We start from the raw sequence: 20,902 nt of genomic DNA, 5'->3' as shown, positions 1-20,902 counted from the left end.
CCTTTCTTTCCACTGCTCAAAGTGCTTACAACAACAAACCGGAATTAAAGTGCCTTTCTGGTGAATTTTATTTTGTAGCGGAAATCTTACGTTTATATATTCAAAATCCAGTGCAAAGTTAAATCTAGGTCTAAGAAAATCTGAGAAATTGCCAATTAATAAACAGTTCGAATAACAGCTTCATTTGAAAAAAAAAATGTCAGAAATTCTGTGTTCCATATGATGAGAATCTTAAGAACAAAAATGTGTCAAATTACGTCAACTTTTCAATTCAGTTTTCAAAAATTTTTCATTGTGGTTGAAAAATAAAATTGATCATGATTGAAAAGTACGGTTTTTACACCACTTTTTTAAAATTTATTGTGGACATGATATTAGAAAAAATAAAAAAAATCTTGTGTGTAACATATAGCTTCTAACTTTCGTAGGAAATAAGTTAAAGGGTTTTTTTCATCATTTTATAGCTAGTCTATTGTCTTTTTTCTGAAGCATTCTTTTTCGGATTTTTTCATCAGACTTTTAGTAACGGAAAACTAAAGTTGTATAACTGAAGAATGTCTGAGTTATATATTTGAGTTACATTGCGAGGATTCCAAAACAATAAATTTCGTGCAAATCAGTTAAGAAACAAGTACGATACTACTGTTTTTGTCACGTGTGTCAAATTGACACTCCAAGAACACTTTTATGGGTAAAAAAATGAAACGGACTAGGACTAATACTAACAAAGTTTTTGACTTTTTTTTTACTTTTATTCAAATATTGAGTTTTCAATTATTGTCTAGAATTCCAACTAGAAAGTTTCTTCAATGTATAAAAGCAGATGTCTATTCATGTGCATATAATTTTCAAACACTTATTTATTTTAATAATCTGTCAAATAATTTTTTTTTAGACTTATATAACCCACTTTACCCCTACCTTAGGGTGATCGAAAAACCAAAATAAGACGCTCAAGTTCGTATAGAAATTTGACATAATGTGTTCTAGCTAAAAAAGTGGATTTCTAGTTCCGGAATAAATATTCGGACAAGCCGAGGATCGATTTTAGCCCCTCAGGTTACAATTCCAAAACATACCTCCCTTTTAAGATCTACACTTCTTGCTGCATTTCGAATTTCGGATTCAAGTCAATACAAAAGTTTTAATAATTGGTTATTATTTCATTGTTTCATTCCCGCTAACAACTGATAAATACTCTGTTAATGATGTTTAATAAACATAATCAATGAAGGCAAGTATTCACGTGCACAAGAATTTGTCTAATTTATCTACTTACAATCTTTGGTTGTAACTTCAATAACAATTGCTAAGTTATCAGGCTTCCATGGGTGGCGCACTTATTCGAGCAAGAGTTTAACCTTTTCAGAATTCTCCACATACTTGTGTTTATGTGTTTCGAAAAGAGTCTCCAAAGCTTTACAGAAGCGTTCGTGCAGCAGCTCTACCTCTTCCATGGATGGATCGTCCACTTTTGAGACCTCAACCGGAGCTCCAACTGAAATTGAAAGAATATCTCGATTAATTATAATTTGTTTAGAGCATTGGCTTAATTACGAAATAATCGATACATACTGACTGTATTAATCGGTTTCCTTCTCGGAATCAATCCATAAGAGTATTGGAAAAACCCGCGTCCAATAATGGCGGGTGGCGCAAGTCCGGTCTTGCATTTGAACCATTCCTGGAAGCGACGCAATCGGGAGCCCGGTGGATTGGAAGGTTGATCAAACAGGTCCAGTTCCCCAAAATTGATCACCGGAACGATCGGAGTTCCCGTTTTGAGTGCGATCTTGCAGAATCCTTTCCGCTTCTTCAATATCAGCTGGTAATTGTTCGGTCGGCAGTTCAGCGATTCGGCCGCACCACCTACGATGATGACTACGGCATTCGAGGTGAATCCGTCCGTATTTACCGGGTCATCTGGATCATTTGGAGCTTGTACAAGTTTGGTGATGCATTCCTTGGAGGCGGAAGCCACTCCCCAGCTGAAGCATAGCTCCCGGAAGAATGGCGTAATCAGGTGCATATCAAGGGTGACCACTTTGGAGCGGATACCCGGATACTGGAAGTGGAAACCGTTGGTATCGGTGGCGAAGCTGAGGAAGCATCCGGTGCTGGAGGGCATTTGAATAAAATGACTGATTAATTCTGTATGAAATATTAGAATTCAAGATTATGATAACTTTTTTGCAAACTTTTTCTGAGGTCCATTTCCATTTCCTCAAGAACGTATTGAGAGATTATCACAAGGAAAAATTCTTGACAAATTTGAATAGACTTCACAGCAAAATATAATGAAACGATGGACGATTTAATTTCTGGAGATGATGTAGTCTAAACGATGTGTACAATGCGAATACGTGGTGTAGTCACGTTGTAGTGTAATATCGCAAACTTCTTGTGATATCGCATACAGAAGTAAATGTTTTCCTCCATTGACGTTAGAATTTATTCATTTCAAAAAGTAAAAAACAGATTACGGACCTCAGCTGTGTTTGTTGGTTTGTAAGTACTATCAGAATTGAATAAAAATGTAAGCAAAGCTTTAGCTTCAAATATAATTTCATTATTTCTCATTTTCAGGGAATTCAGGCCACTCGCATGAGAGGTAGGAAAATTACTTAATGAATTCAAACAGCCGGATGCATAAAGACGATGTAGGTAAGTCACATTTGCGCACATTTGTTATGTGCAGGAATTTGATGTAATATCACAACACTTTTTTGCTGTGTTCGCAACTGAAAAAAATATAGTTTGGTATTGAAATGATCTTCTTACTTTCTCTGAGTTGTTAAATCCAGAAGTTTTTATTTTTTATTTATAGTTTTTAATTCAATTGAATTTCATGATATTATTTTTAAATAATATGATTTGAATATAAATTATAACAATAAATTAGCTTGTTATAATTTGTGTAATGTCGTTTGAAATAACAGTGACAGTTATTGCAAAATAACAATAATAACACGGCGTTTCCTCATGTAATATGTAATACAGACTCTTTAGTACCCGGAGCAGGACTGCCGTGCTTCACCTCTTTTCGAGTCCACTGTAAGAGACCAGTCCTCTCCACTAACGACTTGAGGTCTTGGATCCACTTGTGTTGGCACAAAGCCCTCTCTTAAGGAGCGCCTGGCGAAGACATCATCCTTCACCGACTCGAGTGACTCACTCGCCAGCGACGTTAAGTCACTCTACCCGAGCGTATTCCATGGCGTGAATTCTCTTCCCCCTACGAGTTTGACTGTGGAGAAGGTATTGTCTTATCCCCGCAACTTCCGTCTACTCAGATACTCCGCGGCGGTAGAGGTATCCTACAGTACCTTCGCGGACTTATTTTTGGACCAGATGACAAATTTGGATCAGATGATCTATTTTGGACCACATTGTCAAGCTCACTTATAAAGCAACTAATCATGAAATTTTGTAACAAATGTAGTTGAAGGCCAGGCATTTAATGTAAAGCACAAAAATTTTTCATAATAAGTTGCATTATTACATTGCTTATCATGGTGGTTCAAAATAGGTCCTCTGGACAAAAATAAGTCCGTTACCCAATATGCTAGAGTTTTACTTGGAAACGAGTAAGCCAATGAACGCAGTAGCGCGAACTTGGTCTCCTATCACGAATATAGCCTTACTTGCAGGTCTGGATGGGAATTTTGGCCAGAGGCTCCAGGTGGATTTAATGGCGTAGGGGTTACACGAGACTGGCAGGTTGAGCTGTGCAACACTGGATCTATTAGCGCCTATCACAAGAATAGAATACCAGACAGAACGTCAGTGATTGATATCACCTTTGACCTTTATACGCCCAGCGATCACCAGGCGATATGCTATAGCGTAGGAGACTTAAATCCGGTGGCTGTAAGGCAACTGTCAGTCCATGAGCGGAGATGGAAGACCAAAGTTTTCGATAAGGAAGTGTTCACCGAAGGCATAAACATGCAGGAAGCTTCGCAGGTCCATAATGCTTAGCATCTGACGATAAAGATGGTAGCAGTGTGCGACATGACTATTCGCAGAAGGAATATACTGAAGTGTTGGCGACGACCAGCTAGACGACCGATAGAGAAACGAAATGTGCCGTTTATCGAGCGCCAGAGTGTCACTCAAGTGAGCTATTAAAACAAGCTAAGATAATTGTTACAGAGCGTTATGCCAGAGCGTAGATGATAACCCATGGGGCCAAGCTTATAGACTTGCACTGGCGAGATTGGGTGACCGAAAAGTGTTAGGAAAAATCGTTGCACAAAGATCGTTGCGCAAGAGATCGTTGCACATAAGATCCCGCAGCATGGCCCGATTCAGTGGCCACTTACCCCGTAAGACGCGGGAGCCCTCGACATCAAGCCAGTAACGAACGAGAAATTTGTGGCTTTCGCTAAAAAACTTGTGGTGATAACTCCCCTGATCCGGACGGAATCCCAAATGCAGTAGTGTCTCGACGTGGGATCTTTCCCAAATCTGTGGAAAACGGCGAAGTATGAGTCACTACCGGAAACCCTCAGGGCATCCTTCGTCAAACATACCCATTTGTCTGTTGGACACCCTTGGTAAGCTACGGTAGAGGATAATATTCAACAGACTTATTAAATATCTTCACAGAAGGCGAAAGTGAACTGTCGGACAAACAGTTCGGTTTTCGGAAATGAAGATCCATGCGGACGCCATCCGAATGGTGACAGAGTACCGAAAGCGCGCCTAACACAAGAAGCGGAAAAGTGTACGTCACTGCACCATTGTGTCAATCCCAGCTGGGAAGCTATTGCCAAAGCGCTTCACAGGAACCTGTGCTTTGGAATGCCATGTACAGTATAACCCATAAAAAATGCGAAAATCTGTCATCAAGGTTCCAAAACACTTTACTCGATATTAACATGATTTAAATTTTTTTTATATGCTTACAGGCATGTAGATTAGGGTGTCCCAAAATTGCATTATATCTGGGAATCTGAGGGCTCATCCTCCGAATGGTAGATAAGGATGTGGAGATTAAACTTTTGTACGGGGCCAATAAAAAAAAACATGTTTAGAGGCGCCACAATCGCGATATTTGAAAAAAGTTTACTTTTTAAAGATTTCATTCAAAAAACTCTGGGTCCTTAAAGATTTACATAATGTCAACATAGTATATTTTATAAAATTTTAATTAAAGATTACACGCAAAAAAAAAATTAAAAATTAAGACAATTTCTATTACGATTTAAAATCAGCTAGCTATTTTCTAGAAAAAAATGTTTGTACAAAAATTATTTTTTTTACAACAGACAAAAAATTTTTACCTCACGTAATTGTTTTTCCATCGCCATCATAAGATGCGTATTTTTATGCACTCAAACTTTGCTAAACAAAGTATGTCTTTTGTATCATCTTGTTATGAGCTATTTACGATTCAACCCTTACTTAAAAATATCAATTTAGGAAAGTTTTTATTCATCAAACTTGCCTTTATAAGTACCTACTTGAAAATCAAAACACTTGCAATAATAAAGACTTAGATAATTTAAGGCCATATGCCAAATTTAAGATTAGTCTGATAACGGGAAGGGCTTTCATATCCTGAGTGTGAAAGGGATTCTGAGACGTTTTGTTCTGAAGAAGCATTAAAACTGGTTTTTCATCAAATACTTTTTTATTTACCAATTGATTGCTTATTTATGTTTATTTTATTAATTTAAATTTTCAGCAATATTTAAGTGCATGAAATCCGCATCTTACGATGGCGGTGGTATTAAAACAAATTACGTTATGTACAAATTTAGGTCAGTTGAATAACAAAATGTTGGTCAAAAAAAATTTTATTTCTATAAAATAGCTTGCTGATTTTGAATTTTGATAAAAATCTAACCATGATTTTTTCTTAAATTGGCCCCATGCAAAAGTTTGTTCTCCACATACTAATCTACCATTTTTTAGGGTGAGCACTCAGATTCCCAGATATAATACAATTTTGGGACACCCTAAAAGTTTCTCGTCTGAGAACACGACGCTTCTTCTTCAACTGAGACAGAAATAGCTTTGAGTGCATAAGTCGCAGTGCTTTAATTCGTTCTGTTATCAAATGTAACTTTGCTCTTGCTTTTGATGGTGCATTCAAGTTATCTTTGATCACTCGTTGTATGAAGGAATTCGAGATATTCACTTCCTTAGCCAGCCTCAGAATTGCTCTTACTGAATAACGCTTTACTTTCTTCTCAACCTATTTTACCACTTTTACAGTGTGTGCAGAATATTGGTTTCCACTATCCAGCCTCCGTGAATATGCTCCATCCAGAAGAGAACGTTTCACGCAGTAAACAGTCGCTAGATGGCATGCCACAGCAGCCGCAATTTGCTTGTGGGATATTTGGGCGAGAAGCAAACTGGTCACTATTTCATTTGTTACATCTTGCCATTATAGCGTATACTGTACTACTGCATTGTTTAAGTCAATTGACAAATGAAGGTTAGAGCTAAAGCAGCTACAAAAAATATCCTCAAAAATCGATAACCCAAACGTACTTCAAAGATTTTCGCATTTTTTATGGGTCAGGGTCACAATGTAGAACGAAGTGTTAACGCTGAAACTATTAGCCGCCAACCGTGACCTAGAGGATATCGTTTTAGTCTTCTAAGCCAGAGGTCATGAGTTCGAGTCTCGGTCACGGCATATATAGTAGGGGAGAGTGGGGTATCGTGGGCCATGGGGAAACGTGGGCCACTTTTAATATCTCAGATGTGTGTTGAGATAAGAATCTCAAACCAACTGTCATCGTCGTCGCTTTGCGTGAGCATATGTTCCTATATGTTGTTGACTGAAATACGCATCATATGCTTCTTTTATTTATCAAGCTAAAAAAAGTTAGAAAAATTTACTCACATAATTATAAAAACACCCGCTAATTTTATCGATGAGGAACCTAAAGTGCATAACAAAAATATGCTCATACGCTTATGATCTTAGTTTTGTCATGATCTTTCACGTGGAAAAGGAATTTTTGATGAAACATTAATAAGTCACACAAACGCAACCAATTTGCAAATCATAGCTTGTTGGGAATCGTGGGCCACACATCTTGAATCACCTATATTATTACGTTTTTAAAATACTTAAAATACGTTTTTCCTATCTGTAATGTTTTCTTATGCCAAATGAAGAGTTATAAAAATATTTTGTCCATCCTATATAAGAAATTTTGCCAAAACGCTCGCGAGCCAGGTTTTGGAATCTATGCGATCATACACAGCTCTCTTTTTTATTTCATCATCTGGAATCGCTTTAAACTAACGAAATGAATTAGGAAATCATAGTTTTGGGTCAACTCATAAACTTTGCATGTTATTTGGTCAATTAGGATTCGGTGGCCCACGATTTCCCTACCATTTTTCAAAATCCCAAAAAATATCGCTTTTTTTCAAACAGTCAGAATTTGGGGAAAATAACTTATTTAAAATTTAAAAACAATACCTTATGATACCTTGAAAATGTAGAAAACCATACCATTTTTTAATTTAATTTTATCTTTTATAATAAAGAAGTTATGGAACAACGAAAAAAAGCGGCCCATGATTCCCCACTCTCCCATACTCTTTCTGAAGGCTGGTGGTTTTAGCATTAGTATGATGCTGGCTATTATATCCTTGAATGATGTAGGGCAACTTTCACTAAACAAACATTTTTCAACATTTCTGAAAATGCCAATCTGTTCTATTCACATTATTGTGCGTTCCTAAACATTTGTGGACCTTCAAAGTTTTCCATTTTATGTAAATTTGACGAAAAACGAAAATTAAAAAAAAAATATTAGAAGTTTTTATTGAAATTTTTCTAATTTTCTCATACGGCATCTAAAAGTGGAAAAAAAACCCCGGCCATCTGTTCTAATGATGAACATTGGTCTATATATTCATCACACAATGAAAAATTTCCTTATTTAATTATTATTTCTTTTATTTGAACGATTTTTAACAAACATGTCAAGACAGGGAGAAGCGCGCCATGTCCTTCTATCTATAAGCATATTTCACATTTGTTTGAATTTATGTGCAGTTTACATCACAATACTTTGAAAGAAATTTCTATGTTGAATTGGAAAACATAACTTGAATATAAACGGAAATATTTGAAATTCCTGGATTTCATATACACTGAGGTTTTTTTTTACGCGGTATTTCGTCCCGTGTAAAAAAAAAACCGCGTAAAAAAAAACCGCGTTAATTCGAAAATCCGCGTAAAAAAAACCGCGTTAATTCGAAAATCCGCGTAAAAAAAAACAGCGTTAATTCGAAAATCCGCGTAAAAAAAAAACTTCGTTAATTCGAAAATCCGCGTAAAAAAACCCGAAATTCGAAAATCCACGTAAAAATCCATTTTAATTAAAAAAATCGCGCAAAAAAGCACGTTACTAAAAAAACGCATAAGAACCATGATTATTTAAAAATTTGCGTACAATGATAGTTTATTTTTAAGATGAAAAACAAAATCAATTAGATTAATAGAATAGTAGAATATAGTGAGGCTTATTTGACAGTGTGGAATTCAGATCGTCTCATGTCTCAGGTCTCATGTTCCATGTCTCAGGTCTCATGTCTCATATCTCAGGTCTCATGTCTCAGGTCTCATGTCTCAGGTCTCATGTCTTAGGTCTTATGTCTCATGTCTCAGGTCTCATGTCTCATGTCTCAGGTCTCATGTCTCATGTCTCAGGTCTCATGTCTCATGTCTCAGGTATCATGTCTCAGGTCTCATGTCTCAGGTCTCATGTCTCATGTCTCATGTCTCAGGTCTCATGTCTTAGGTCTCATGTCTCATGTCTCAGGTCTCATGTCTCATGTCTCATGTCTCATGTCTCATGTCTCATGTCTCATGTCTCATGTCTCATGTCTCATGTCTCATGTCTCATGTCTCATGTCTCAGGTCTCAGGTCTCAAGTCTCGGGTCTCATGTCTCATGTCTCAGATTTCGAGTCTCATATTGCAGGTCTCAAGTCTCAGGTCTCAGGTCTCAGATCTCATGTATCACGTTCTTAGTCTCAGAGCTAAGATTTTCCCTACTACAAAAAGATTCTAAGTGTTTTCCTTTGAAAAAGTCTTAGAATATTTTCTCTCAAAAACCGCGTTAATTCGAAAATCCGCGTAAAAAAAAACCGCGTTAATTCGAAAATCCGCGTAAAAAAAAACCGCGTTAATTCGAAAATCCGCGTAAAAAAAGCCGCGTAAAAAAACCGTGTAAAAAAAAAAACCGCGTAAAAAAAACCTCAGTGTATGTACATAGATTAAATTTACTATTTACAAAAATGTCAGTATATCTGGCAGCACTGCGCGTAGCAATACATTTTTCCATCTGGGGAACTTGAATCAATTAACGGTTAACCTTACACCGGCGCGTTTGGGTACGCACATATGCGCTCTTTGCCCCTAAGGGAATTGGAAATCATACTCTAGAAAGTCTTTCGAAATTTAACAATTAGGACGTATGGTATTGGTTCAAGTTTTTTTGTGTATAAATTTTTGGTTATGAACAGTCCCCTTTCAAAACTATTTTTGAATTCACTGGGTTACATTCTTCATTTACGTGTTATAGAAGACTTTTCTTAACGTGTGCGAATCACCCCTAGTTCCCCTACGATTAGGTCTTATTAGAATTTAGATCTCTTCAAAGAGACATGAAGTTTTGCTGAGATCCTATATGTGTGCTCGTTTTAATTTTCTCGTGCTCATGATCTCCAGTGAAACAATCGAGGAGGTAAAAGACCTTGCAACGGTGTCCGTTAAAAGGGTTGGCATCTGGATGGAGGGAGTTATGCTTCAGGTAGTCCACCAAAAAACCGAAGTTCAGCTCGTAACCAGGCTTCCGAAAAGTACAGCTTTGCTATGACAGCTTTTTTCTTGCCATACAAACTGTCTCGGTTTTTCCTTACCACTCGGTTCGCTGCTGTACCGTCGGTAAATATTAGAAGTTTTTATTGAAATTTTTCTAATTTTCTCATACGGCATCTAAAAGTGGAAAAAAAACCCCGGCCATCTGTTCTAATGATGAACATTGGTCTATATATTCATCACACAATGAAAAATTTCCTTATTTAATTATTATTTCTTTTATTTGAACGATTTTTAACAAACATGTCAAGACAGGGAGAAGCGCGCCATGTCCTTCTATCTATAAGCATATTTCACATTTGTTTGAATTTATGTGCAGTTTACATCACAATACTTTGAAAGAAATTTCTATGTTGAATTGGAAAACATAACTTGAATATAAACGGAAATATTTGAAATTCCTGGATTTCATATACACTGAGGTTTTTTTTTACGCGGTATTTCGTCCCGTGTAAAAAAAAACCGCGTAAAAAAAAACCGCGTTAATTCGAAAATCCGCGTAAAAAAAACCGCGTTAATTCGAAAATCCGCGTAAAAAAAAACAGCGTTAATTCGAAAATCCGCGTAAAAAAAAAACTTCGTTAATTCGAAAATCCGCGTAAAAAAACCCGAAATTCGAAAATCCACGTAAAAATCCATTTTAATTAAAAAAATCGCGCAAAAAAGCACGTTACTAAAAAAACGCATAAGAACCATGATTATTTAAAAATTTGCGTACAATGATAGTTTATTTTTAAGATGAAAAACAAAATCAATTAGATTAATAGAATAGTAGAATATAGTGAGGCTTATTTGACAGTGTGGAATTCAGATCGTCTCATGTCTCAGGTCTCATGTTCCATGTCTCAGGTCTCATGTCTCATATCTCAGGTCTCATGTCTCAGGTCTCATGTCTCAGGTCTCATGTCTTAGGTCTTATGTCTCATGTCTCAGGTCTCATGTCTCATGTCTCAGGTCTCATGTCTCATGTCTCAGGTCTCATGTCTCATGTCTCAGGTATCATGTCTCAGGTCTCATGTCTCAGGTCTCATGTCTCATGTCTCATGTCTCAGGTCTCATGTCTTAGGTCTCATGTCTCATGTCTCAGGTCTCATGTCTCATGTCTCATGTCTCATGTCTCATGTCTCATGTCTCATGTCTCATGTCTCATGTCTCATGTCTCATGTCTCATGTCTCATGTCTCATGTCTCAGGTCTCAGGTCTCAAGTCTCGGGTCTCATGTCTCATGTCTCAGATTTCGAGTCTCATATTGCAGGTCTCAAGTCTCAGGTCTCAGGTCTCAGATCTCATGTATCACGTTCTTAGTCTCAGAGCTAAGATTTTCCCTACTACAAAAAGATTCTAAGTGTTTTCCTTTGAAAAAGTCTTAGAATATTTTCTCTCAAAAACCGCGTTAATTCGAAAATCCGCGTAAAAAAAAACCGCGTTAATTCGAAAATCCGCGTAAAAAAAAACCGCGTTAATTCGAAAATCCGCGTAAAAAAAGCCGCGTAAAAAAACCGTGTAAAAAAAAAACCGCGTAAAAAAAACCTCAGTGTATGTACATAGATTAAATTTACTATTTACAAAAATGTCAGTATATCTGGCAGCACTGCGCGTAGCAATACATTTTTCCATCTGGGGAACTTGAATCAATTAACGGTTAACCTTACACCGGCGCGTTTGGGTACGCACATATGCGCTCTTTGCCCCTAAGGGAATTGGAAATCATACTCTAGAAAGTCTTTCGAAATTTAACAATTAGGACGTATGGTATTGGTTCAAGTTTTTTTGTGTATAAATTTTTGGTTAAGAACAGTCCCCTTTCAAAACTATTTTTGAATTCACTGGGTTACATTCTTCATTTACGTGTTATAGAAGACTTTTCTTAACGTGTGCGAATCACCCCTAGTTCCCCTACGATTAGGTCTTATTAGAATTTAGATCTCTTCAAAGAGACATGAAGTTTTGCTGAGATCCTATATGTGTGCTCGTTTTAATTTTCTCGTGCTCATGATCTCCAGTGAAACAATCGAGGAGGTAAAAGACCTTGCAACGGTGTCCGTTAAAAGGGTTGGCATCTGGATGGAGGGAGTTATGCTTCAGGTAGTCCACCAAAAAACCGAAGTTCAGCTCGTAACCAGGCTTCCGAAAAGTACAGCTTTGCTATGACAGCTTTTTTCTTGCCATACAAACTGTCTCGGTTTTTCCTTACCACTCGGTTCGCTGCTGTACCGTCGGTAACGAATCGTATTGCTTCGGCTACATCGCACACGTGCGAGAACCCAGGCTGTATCTGAACAATCTTCTCAAAGCATGCGTTGCCGAAAGTGTTGTGCTTTAAGCTGTAGCGAACCCAACCGACAGTTCGGTCTTCATCCCTTCATGCCTCCTGTTTCGAAAATAATTTCATCCTAACTGTCGGCTGCAGGGCGTGACAGTTTTTGCAGGACTGTCACGGGTGACTGTCGTGCCCATACCGTACTTATGCCCGATCGTATGCGCTGCTGCTCGAATCGAATAGATCGAACGAGCCATCGAGCAGTGTGTGGTGCCGGTGCAGGTTAGGCGATATGATTACCTTCTATCCTATAGGGTCCTATGAGGAGGGTGATCGGGGTGATCACCCCCCCTCCTCCCCTTAAGCGAGAAAGAAGTTCATACCTACGCTCGTTCGAAATTAACTCGGCCCGAGCGTGGATGATAATCCAAAGCGAATCTCGGCTACAGTCGGACGGAGTAGGTAGTACTGTCATGCGAAATTCAACGCATTGAAATCTGTCACGAAGCTTAAAAAAACTTTCATACCCACGAACAAACTCTCGCATGAGGTAAAACAAGGCCTCGCTGTACATCGCACGACCGCTCCTTTTAGAACTGTCGGGGAAGAAATATTCGGAAAGCTTTCATCGAGGTGCACGTGCGACGTTCGCAAGAATACTGTCGTTCGCCAGTACTTTTCGGAAGCCTGCTCGTAACCATCAAAAGAGCTGTGCCGCAAAAGAGGAAAAAGGAGAGAGGATAAAGAAGAAAGACCAAGAATGAGGAAGAATAAAAAGGAAATGGTGAGGTGTATAAATGCATGTGCAACCAAGTGGCACATCTGTCATACGAAGCCCAAGGTGGTTTTAGTGGGACAAACCCACTCACGGCAGCAAACAAACCAGACTGTTATGGTCTGAAGTAAAATTTCCATCTTTAAAAAAAAGTATATAGAGACGATCAATTGCACCCATGGACCAGAGTAGCATACTGGATGAACACGGTGGCTCGTCGTGACTTGTGATGCAATGCGTAAACAAGATTTACCACCTGGGTGACCAACCGATAAAAAATCTTTGCCAGACTGAACATTAAATAACTGTAGTTAGCGATAGCTATTTTGTCACTGTTTCCACATAACATTCCCTGACCGAAAAATCACTCTTTGTCTTTTTGATACAGCAGCTAACACCTGTTTTGCTTGACGGTCGACCGACATTACCAACATGTTCTGCCCAACGTACCCGTCCAGCCTTCACCACGTTCTGGATACTGGGTTTGCCGTAAAGCCGCGCGAGCTCGTGGTTCATCCTTCGACTTTACACTCCGTTCTCTTGCACACCGCCAAAGATGGTTCTTAACACTCGTCACTCGAATGCTCCGAGTGTGTACAGGCCTTCCTCGAGCAACATCACCGTCTCGTGCCCGTAGATGACACCTGGTCTTATGAGTGTCGTTTATATACAGGATAAAGTAAGCTTGTAGAGAAATTTCGGCTGGTAGCGAAACTGCAACATTTAATAAGCGCATCATTTTAATTTATTCCAAAACTATTTGAACATTTTTATGGTTTTTAATAAACCTAGCCTTATTCTGCTCAAACGTACTAATCAAAGCCTTGCAGAACCTGTCATGCAGTTCGTCCACATCCGCTTGTGTGGGTTCAGCAATCTTTTTCACTTCCACCGGTGCTCCAACTAAAATTGAAATAAAATGTCTCTTTGCTAGGAGTTTCTTATCCATAAAATAATTTTATACTTACTTAAAGTATCCAGTGGGTGCCGCCTAGGAATGATTCCGTAAGTATACTGGAAGAATCCTCGCCCTCGGAAGGCCGCCGGAGCAATACCGGTGCTATTCTTGACCCACTCCTGGAAATTTCGGAGCTTCGATCCCAGCGGGTTCGGTGGTTGGTCGAACAAGCACACTTCTCCAAAGTTTATAACCGGAACAATCGGAGAACCGGTCTTGAGTGCAAGCTTACAGAACCCTTTGCGGTTCTTCAGTACAAGCCTGTAGTTATCCGGGCGACTGTGTAGCGATTCCGCAGCACCTCCAACGACTAGCACTACGGCGTTTGCGGTGTAGCCATCACGGTTCTTTGGATGGTTGGGGTCGTTCGATGCCGTCAGCATGTTGATCACACTTTTGGAGGAGCATGAAGCCAAGCCCCAGCTTAGGATAAGATCCCGGAAAAAGGGTATAACGAAGTGGAAGTTGAGTGTGCAAGCCCGAGAGCGTATTCCCGGAAACAGCTGGTAGAACTTGTTGTGATCTGTCGCAAAAGACATAAATGTGCTAGTGCTGGAATGAGACAAATGGGTATTATGAAAGTTTTTATTGAGAAATCAAAACTGTTGACCGGTTTGATAAATTTTGAATAACTAAAATCCTATTTTAATATGAGTGAAATTACTGTCATAAATTTGTAAAACTATTAAATTCATATATTGAAATTTCGTAAGAAATTTAAGATGAACGAGATCTTTTCATCCACTCAATTTGAAATAGGATTTCATCACCAGATATATCAAATATATCAAATATACTTACGTACTAAATATGGTAATCTGGCAAACATTCACTCATGATGCTATTAATGCGCGTACATCTAACATGTTTACATGCACGTTTTTGATAGTTTACAAACAAGTTTCACCAATTTTGGTTCAAGCAAACTAGAATACATAGATTTTTGATAATTGATGAATTATCTTTACACGAAAAATGGGAATAATGCTGTGATGAAGATTGAAATGAATTCCTGATTTCTCTTGATACACAAATACCAAATTTCAGATTCCCGGCTTGAGAATAGTTTCGATAAAAGCTGCAAAGATACATGACAACGATTCACCCATGATAACATGAATCAGTAGAGAAAAAAACGGTTTCTCAGACAAACTACGGATAAATGAACCATTTAACATATTATGCTCCAAGTATTCCGGCAAGCAACAGTGATAATACATCCTATCGAGCATAATTTACAATATACTCTTAAATACTGCTTTGGATCTTTACCTGAGAACTCCATGAGGGAAGGCTGCGAAGATGTAGTTCCGATTGGCTGGAAGGTCAACCGTTTTGTGTAGCTTCGCGGGGAAGTACGAGTGGAACAGCTTCCAGATATACAAGTTGCGCATCCATTTCACGCTGAAAAAGAAATTAGGCATTAAATTTAATTCAATTAATTTTGAAACAATAACATGTCTCGCAACAGCTCAAACAATTTAAAAAAACTAGCAAAAAGTCATACTTTTAGGTAAGTTAAAATTCTCAATGAAATAAAAGTAAAATAGATTAAATAATTTGAAAAATATAGATTTTTATAAATGCAAAAAGTACAACTTTCGTTGTCATTGTTGTTATTGCCGATTGATACATTTTTGGTCCAATTTGACCAATATAATGAGCAATTTGATAAATCAAATGTAGACGAATGAGCAATATATGATTCCAAGAAAATCTACCGTTTACTGCTCATCCGTGTACCTGTTCATGTACATTAGTTTTAAATTTATGATTGAACAAAGTTTGAACGTTTGAGAAAATTTTCGATAACCTAGTCATTGATTTTTGAAAAACTTGTTTGGATGGATTTTTTAATTCTGAGTTCGAAATTTGAATAAAATGTTTAAACATGTATGATAGTTTGTGATTGATTTTTGAAGTGACATGATTCCAATGATCTAAGGTTAAATAATTATAAACGGGGATCAGATTCAGTTTGCTTAACCTGAAACCAGGATATCGATATAGAAAAAAAAACAATTGAATTATAAGATGATAATAAACATGATCAGAGTTCTTAGCTTCATCTAAATGAAAGTCAATTACAATCAAAATCAATACTCAGAGCAATAAAAATCATCAAAAATCCACAACATGAATTAAAGAACAGAAATCAAATTAAATTTTAACTCGTAATTGAGAAATCAGTTTGCAAAATTAATTTCAAGTTCTGGATGTGGTGAATCCATATTTTGAGCATTATCTATATATATAAAAATGAATGTTTGTCTGTCTGTCTGTTCCCTATAGACTCGGAAACTACTGAACCGATCGTCGTCAAAACTGGCATCTGAGGGTTTTTGAGGCCGGGGATGGTTTCTGTAATAGTCAAAACTCCATCCGACTTAAGGGAGGGGGGGCTTCCATACAAAATTTGTAGTTTTTCGAAACAAATTAAAGTCATGACATCCATTTTCTTGAGATTTTTTTTCCTTTGGGCGGTTTGTTTTTTCGTCTCTATGGTCGAGGCGTCGCGAGCCAGCGTCGCAAAAGGAAAGTAACCCAGGCATAGCATACTGATCAGTAAAAATATTTTGGCGCGTATTTCTCAACCAAGCATATTTTCTTTGAGGGGTTTGTTTTTCGTCTCCATGGGCGAGCGAACGTCGTCGCAAGAGGATGGTAACCAAAGCACACTGTTCATTGATTTTAACAATTTAACAATAAGGCGCCTGTTTCTCAAACACGTGGGGCGATATGCAACCTAGATGTGTTTTTTTCTTGCTTATTTGATTTGTACACAGCACGTGGTAATAAATGACACCTAGATGTGACACGGATTGGTATTTTATTAATCGAATCAAAACCAATTGAAAGATTTGCTAAAAAACTTCCATATTTAGTTCGTGTTAATGTAGGTAGCATTCGTCTTTTCATTCAAGGAACATTAGAACATGTTCAAACGTTCAACTTTTTCTGTTAAAAAAAAAAATAAAAATTAGGTTTTCTTCTAGAAATTGTTACTTCGGCCCAAATACACAACTGAAACGAATTTAGAAATAAAAATGGGAGCTTTTTATTTTAAATAATTCTGAAAAAAACCATTGTACTTTTTGCTTACATACCAATTCAAGTACGTACTTAACATGAAAAGTGTTTTTGTATTACATGGCTGCATAAAAGAGACTTTTAATCCGCTTCGTTTTTGAAAAGCGAGACTTTAGAACCGATATTCAACTGGACGCAAAATTTTTAAAAGAAATTTTTAGTTTACCCTTAAAGTGTTAAAAACAATATTCCTCTCTGTCAACTTACACGGTGGGGCAAGGGCAAACGGCGAACTTTTAAGAAATTCATCTTCAAAATGATTCAATATGTTGGAAAGACCAGAAGGGGTATTCCGAATGTTGAAACTGCAGCGGATATTGAAAATTCTTAAATGTCTTTGTAAATGAAGGTCATTCCCTTTGAACAGCATTTGTTAAAAGTGGAGTAACAAACATAAATTTATATTGCAGGAATACTGCAGAGGTATCAGTGAAACTTGATAAAACAAAAAACAGGAATTCGTATTAAATCCATTTTAAAGCCATTACTCTGACACATCTGTAAATAAGCTTTGCATTGACACTTGCCCCAATATGCGGGACAAATGTAAACTTAGAAATTTGTTTTTAACTAAATTTTTGAAAATTTGACTTTCAAAGAAAAAATAAAAAAAAAACGCTGAGAACTTATTTAGTGATGCAACTGATATTTTTTTTAAATATTTATATGTTTACCGTAGTAAATTAATTTAAAAAAAAGAAATTTGCACTGTATTTAATACATAACTAATTTAATATATTTTTCATTACCATGATAAGTGCTGTTTGGGTATCGAGCCGGTTAAATTTGCCCACCTTCTTCAAGCAGTGGGGGACAAAATTGAAAAAGATGGGAGAGCTCCCATGTAAATTTAAGATAAAGAGCTTCTCAAAGAAGGGACGATATTTAAAAAGGTTTTTTATGGGTACAGAGTACAAATTTCAGATCTTGAAAAACGAGTTTAGAGATCAGTAAATAATATATACCATCTTTAAATTGCTATTCAGAACTGCAGCTGCAGCTCTCATTTCAAAGTTGTTGGTTCTGAAGTATAATGAGGTATGATTTAAAACAATGCTCTCTAAAATCTAAATTTTAATAAATTTTTACAAATTACATTTATTTCCGGAAGGTGTAGCAAAGCACAACGGGTCAGCTAGTAGGTATATAAAAATGAATTTCTGTCTGTCTGTCTGTCTGTCTGTTCCCCATAGACTCAGAAACTACTGAACCGATTTACGTGAAACTTGGTAGGTGGGGGTATTGGAGGCCGGAGAAGGTTCCTATTATGGTTTGAGACCCCCCCCCCCCTAACAGGAAGGGAGGGAGGGGCCTCCCAAATAATATACAATTGTTTGCATAACTCGAGAACCAATCAAGCAAATGGTATCAAATTTGGCATGGTGTGGTATTTGGGGACGGGTAATATTTCTATGAATATTAGGTACCCCTCCCTCCTCTCAGTAGGGTGATAGGAAGGGGGGAGGGAGGCTACCTTACAATTTTTCATATAACACGAAATCAATTAAGATATTGGAACCAAATTTGACATGGACAGGTATTTTTATACGAAAAATATTTTTATGATTATTTGAGACCCCTCCCTCTTTCCAGTAGAAAGGGGGAGGGGGCCTCTTTCATATTCTTACACATAACTCAAAAACTAATAATGCAAATGGAACCAAATTTGACATGGGAGGGTATTTGGATACGAAAAATATTTCTACAATTATCTGGACCCCTCCCTCTTTCCAGTAGGGAGATATAAAGTGGGGAGGGGGCCTTTTTTATAATTTTTTACATAACTCAATAACTAATTAAACAAATGGAACCAAATTTGGCATGGGCGGGTATTTGGGAACGTGACATATTCTTATGATTGTTTGAGACCCCTTCCTTTTTCCAGCGGGGAGAAAAGAAAGAGGGAGGGAAGTTTCATGTTACAGTTATTCATGCACAACTCAAAAACTACAACAACAACGAGATATGTTTCTACGATTGTTATAGACCCTTACGCTTTACAGTGTAGAGAGGGGAAGAAAGGAGGAGGCTCCATATACATTTTGTTGTAAAGCTTAAAAACTTATAAACCAATGCAATGGAACTACTTTTTATATAAAAGGATTTTTGGGAACGAAAAAAATGGGTATGATTATTAAAGATCACGACCTCCATTCAGCAGAAGGTGAAGGGAAGGACAGGGGAGGGGGCTCTCTTATCCGTTTTTTGCATAAATCCAGAACATATCAAGCAAAAACAACCATATTTTATAAGTTATATTGTTTGCGCACGATTAATTTGAGACCCTCCAGACAGATTAACATTATCAGATGTTTAACACAAATTTGAATCATATTTATGTTGCAATTCAAAACTCCAGCTGCATCTCTCATTTTAAAGCGGTTGCTAATGAATTATGTTATAATTTGATTTAAAATAATGCCAACAAACCAATAAAAATTTGAATAATTTTTGAAAATATAATTTGATTTTGAAAGGTGTAGCAAAGCACACCGGGTCAGCTAGTTAAATATAAAATTCAAATTTTGAAACCAGCATTAAAACTTCGAAACTGCGATTACCTATAGTTTGAATCGTTAATGAAGTTCTCACATTGATATGTTGATCTTGATTATAAAATTTAACTTCGAGTTGAATCTGAACTTTTTATTCAAATTCCGGATATGAATCTTGCCTTTTGAACCTGAGTTCAAAATCTGAATTCAACTGTTTATGATTTTTAAATTCTGGATCACCATTATGAAACTTTCTTTAGTTCCAAATCTGCAAAAGAATTTAAAGATGAAATGTTGTAATAGTTGTAATTTTAATTTTTTTCACAAACCGAAATGATGAGTTTCGAAAATGAAAAAATGCATCTAGTTGAGGTTTAAATTGCAGAATCAAGATTCAAATCAGATTTTCTTTTCTCAATTATGATACAGACTGGATTTCAATACAAAAAAAAAGTAATAAAGAATCCGAAATCTGATCATAGACATCGAATTTTAACGTTTATAAGCAAATTTGGAACCAACAAATCCAGAATCATTCTAACCTAACCTTTCCAAATATTTTTCTGCCAACATCCGGGCTAATATAAAATTATTAATTAAAAATAATGAAGAAAAGCGCTTGAAAACCTGTTATTTATATCAAAACACATAAATAAATTTTAAATCTTATGTTAAGTTTCCAAAAAATCGTTCATGTTAATCTTGATAGAATTTGCTAAAAAATTTGGAAGCAAAATACATACTCACAAACCAGCTTAAATTTTCGTTTGATTTCGTAATAGAGTTAACGAAATCGGTAAACATCTGGCAAGCTTAGCCTTATCTTATTGGAATTCGATATTAATAAGATTTTGAGGTTCTGGCTTTTTTTTTAAGCCGCGATCATTACTCTTGAATCATTTTAGTATTCCTTAAAATTTGATTAAGAGTTAGAAATTGAGAGTTTAGAGTTTGGGGTCTGCAAAAAAGGGTCAACCCAAATTCTGAAAATTCATCAAAACAATAAATATTCAATAATTAGAAATTATCCACAATCTTTAGCAAAATTGGCTTACAACTTATTATTTTAACGCTTTTCGTGATGCGATCTTGAGTTGGATTTTTTTTTCAATTTGAGCTTATATAAAATTAAGACAATCAATATTCAAAAGCAAATGATCCGATAAAAAACCATTTTAAACTTTTTTTTAAACATTTGTTGAATATAATTGCATTTGCACTTCAGAATCAATGTAGGTCCCTCCATCTGTTCGATTATAATAAATTTAATTTAATTTAATTTAATAAAATTCATATAATTTAAAAGTTTCATAAAAATGAAATCGTTATCAAGTTTACAATTTTGAAAGTGTGATAAAAAAGGAGTAGTATCATGCTCCTATTTAAACACGAATATTGAAGGAGTCCTTTTTTTTAAAGGTATTTTATAGTTAAATTTTGTTTTCATTTCTGAAAATTAT

General features: G+C 36.5%; 1 protein-coding gene across 5 annotated transcripts in view; it reads right to left on the bottom strand.

The window, feature by feature from the left end:
* Nucleotides 1–1,142: 1,142 nt before the first annotated feature.
* LOC129756796 (2-acylglycerol O-acyltransferase 2-A-like) overlaps nucleotides 1,143–20,902 on the bottom strand; it is a 53,447-nt gene continuing 33,687 nt past the window's right edge. For 4 of the 5 annotated variants that reach the window (XM_055753820.1, XM_055753818.1, XM_055753819.1 and 1 more), the window contains exons 4-6: nucleotides 15,130–15,261; nucleotides 13,868–14,409; nucleotides 13,622–13,802 (exon numbers count right to left, since the gene is read on the bottom strand). In XM_055753820.1, the coding sequence (XP_055609795.1) occupies nucleotides 13,645–13,802; nucleotides 13,868–14,409; nucleotides 15,130–15,261 (832 nt within the window). In that variant the 3' untranslated portion in view covers nucleotides 13,622–13,644. Of the gene's footprint in view, nucleotides 1,499–1,575; nucleotides 2,118–13,621; nucleotides 13,803–13,867; nucleotides 14,410–15,129; nucleotides 15,262–20,902 lie in introns of those variants that run through there. The other variant, XM_055753817.1, reaches the window with a different exon arrangement.

Source organism: Uranotaenia lowii, chromosome 3 (genome assembly GCF_029784155.1).
Source record: "Uranotaenia lowii strain MFRU-FL chromosome 3, ASM2978415v1, whole genome shotgun sequence".
Lineage (NCBI taxonomy): Eukaryota > Metazoa > Arthropoda > Insecta > Diptera > Culicidae > Uranotaenia > Uranotaenia lowii.
Note: the sequence above shows the minus strand (reverse complement) of the source record. Positions and strands in the feature narration are given on the sequence as shown.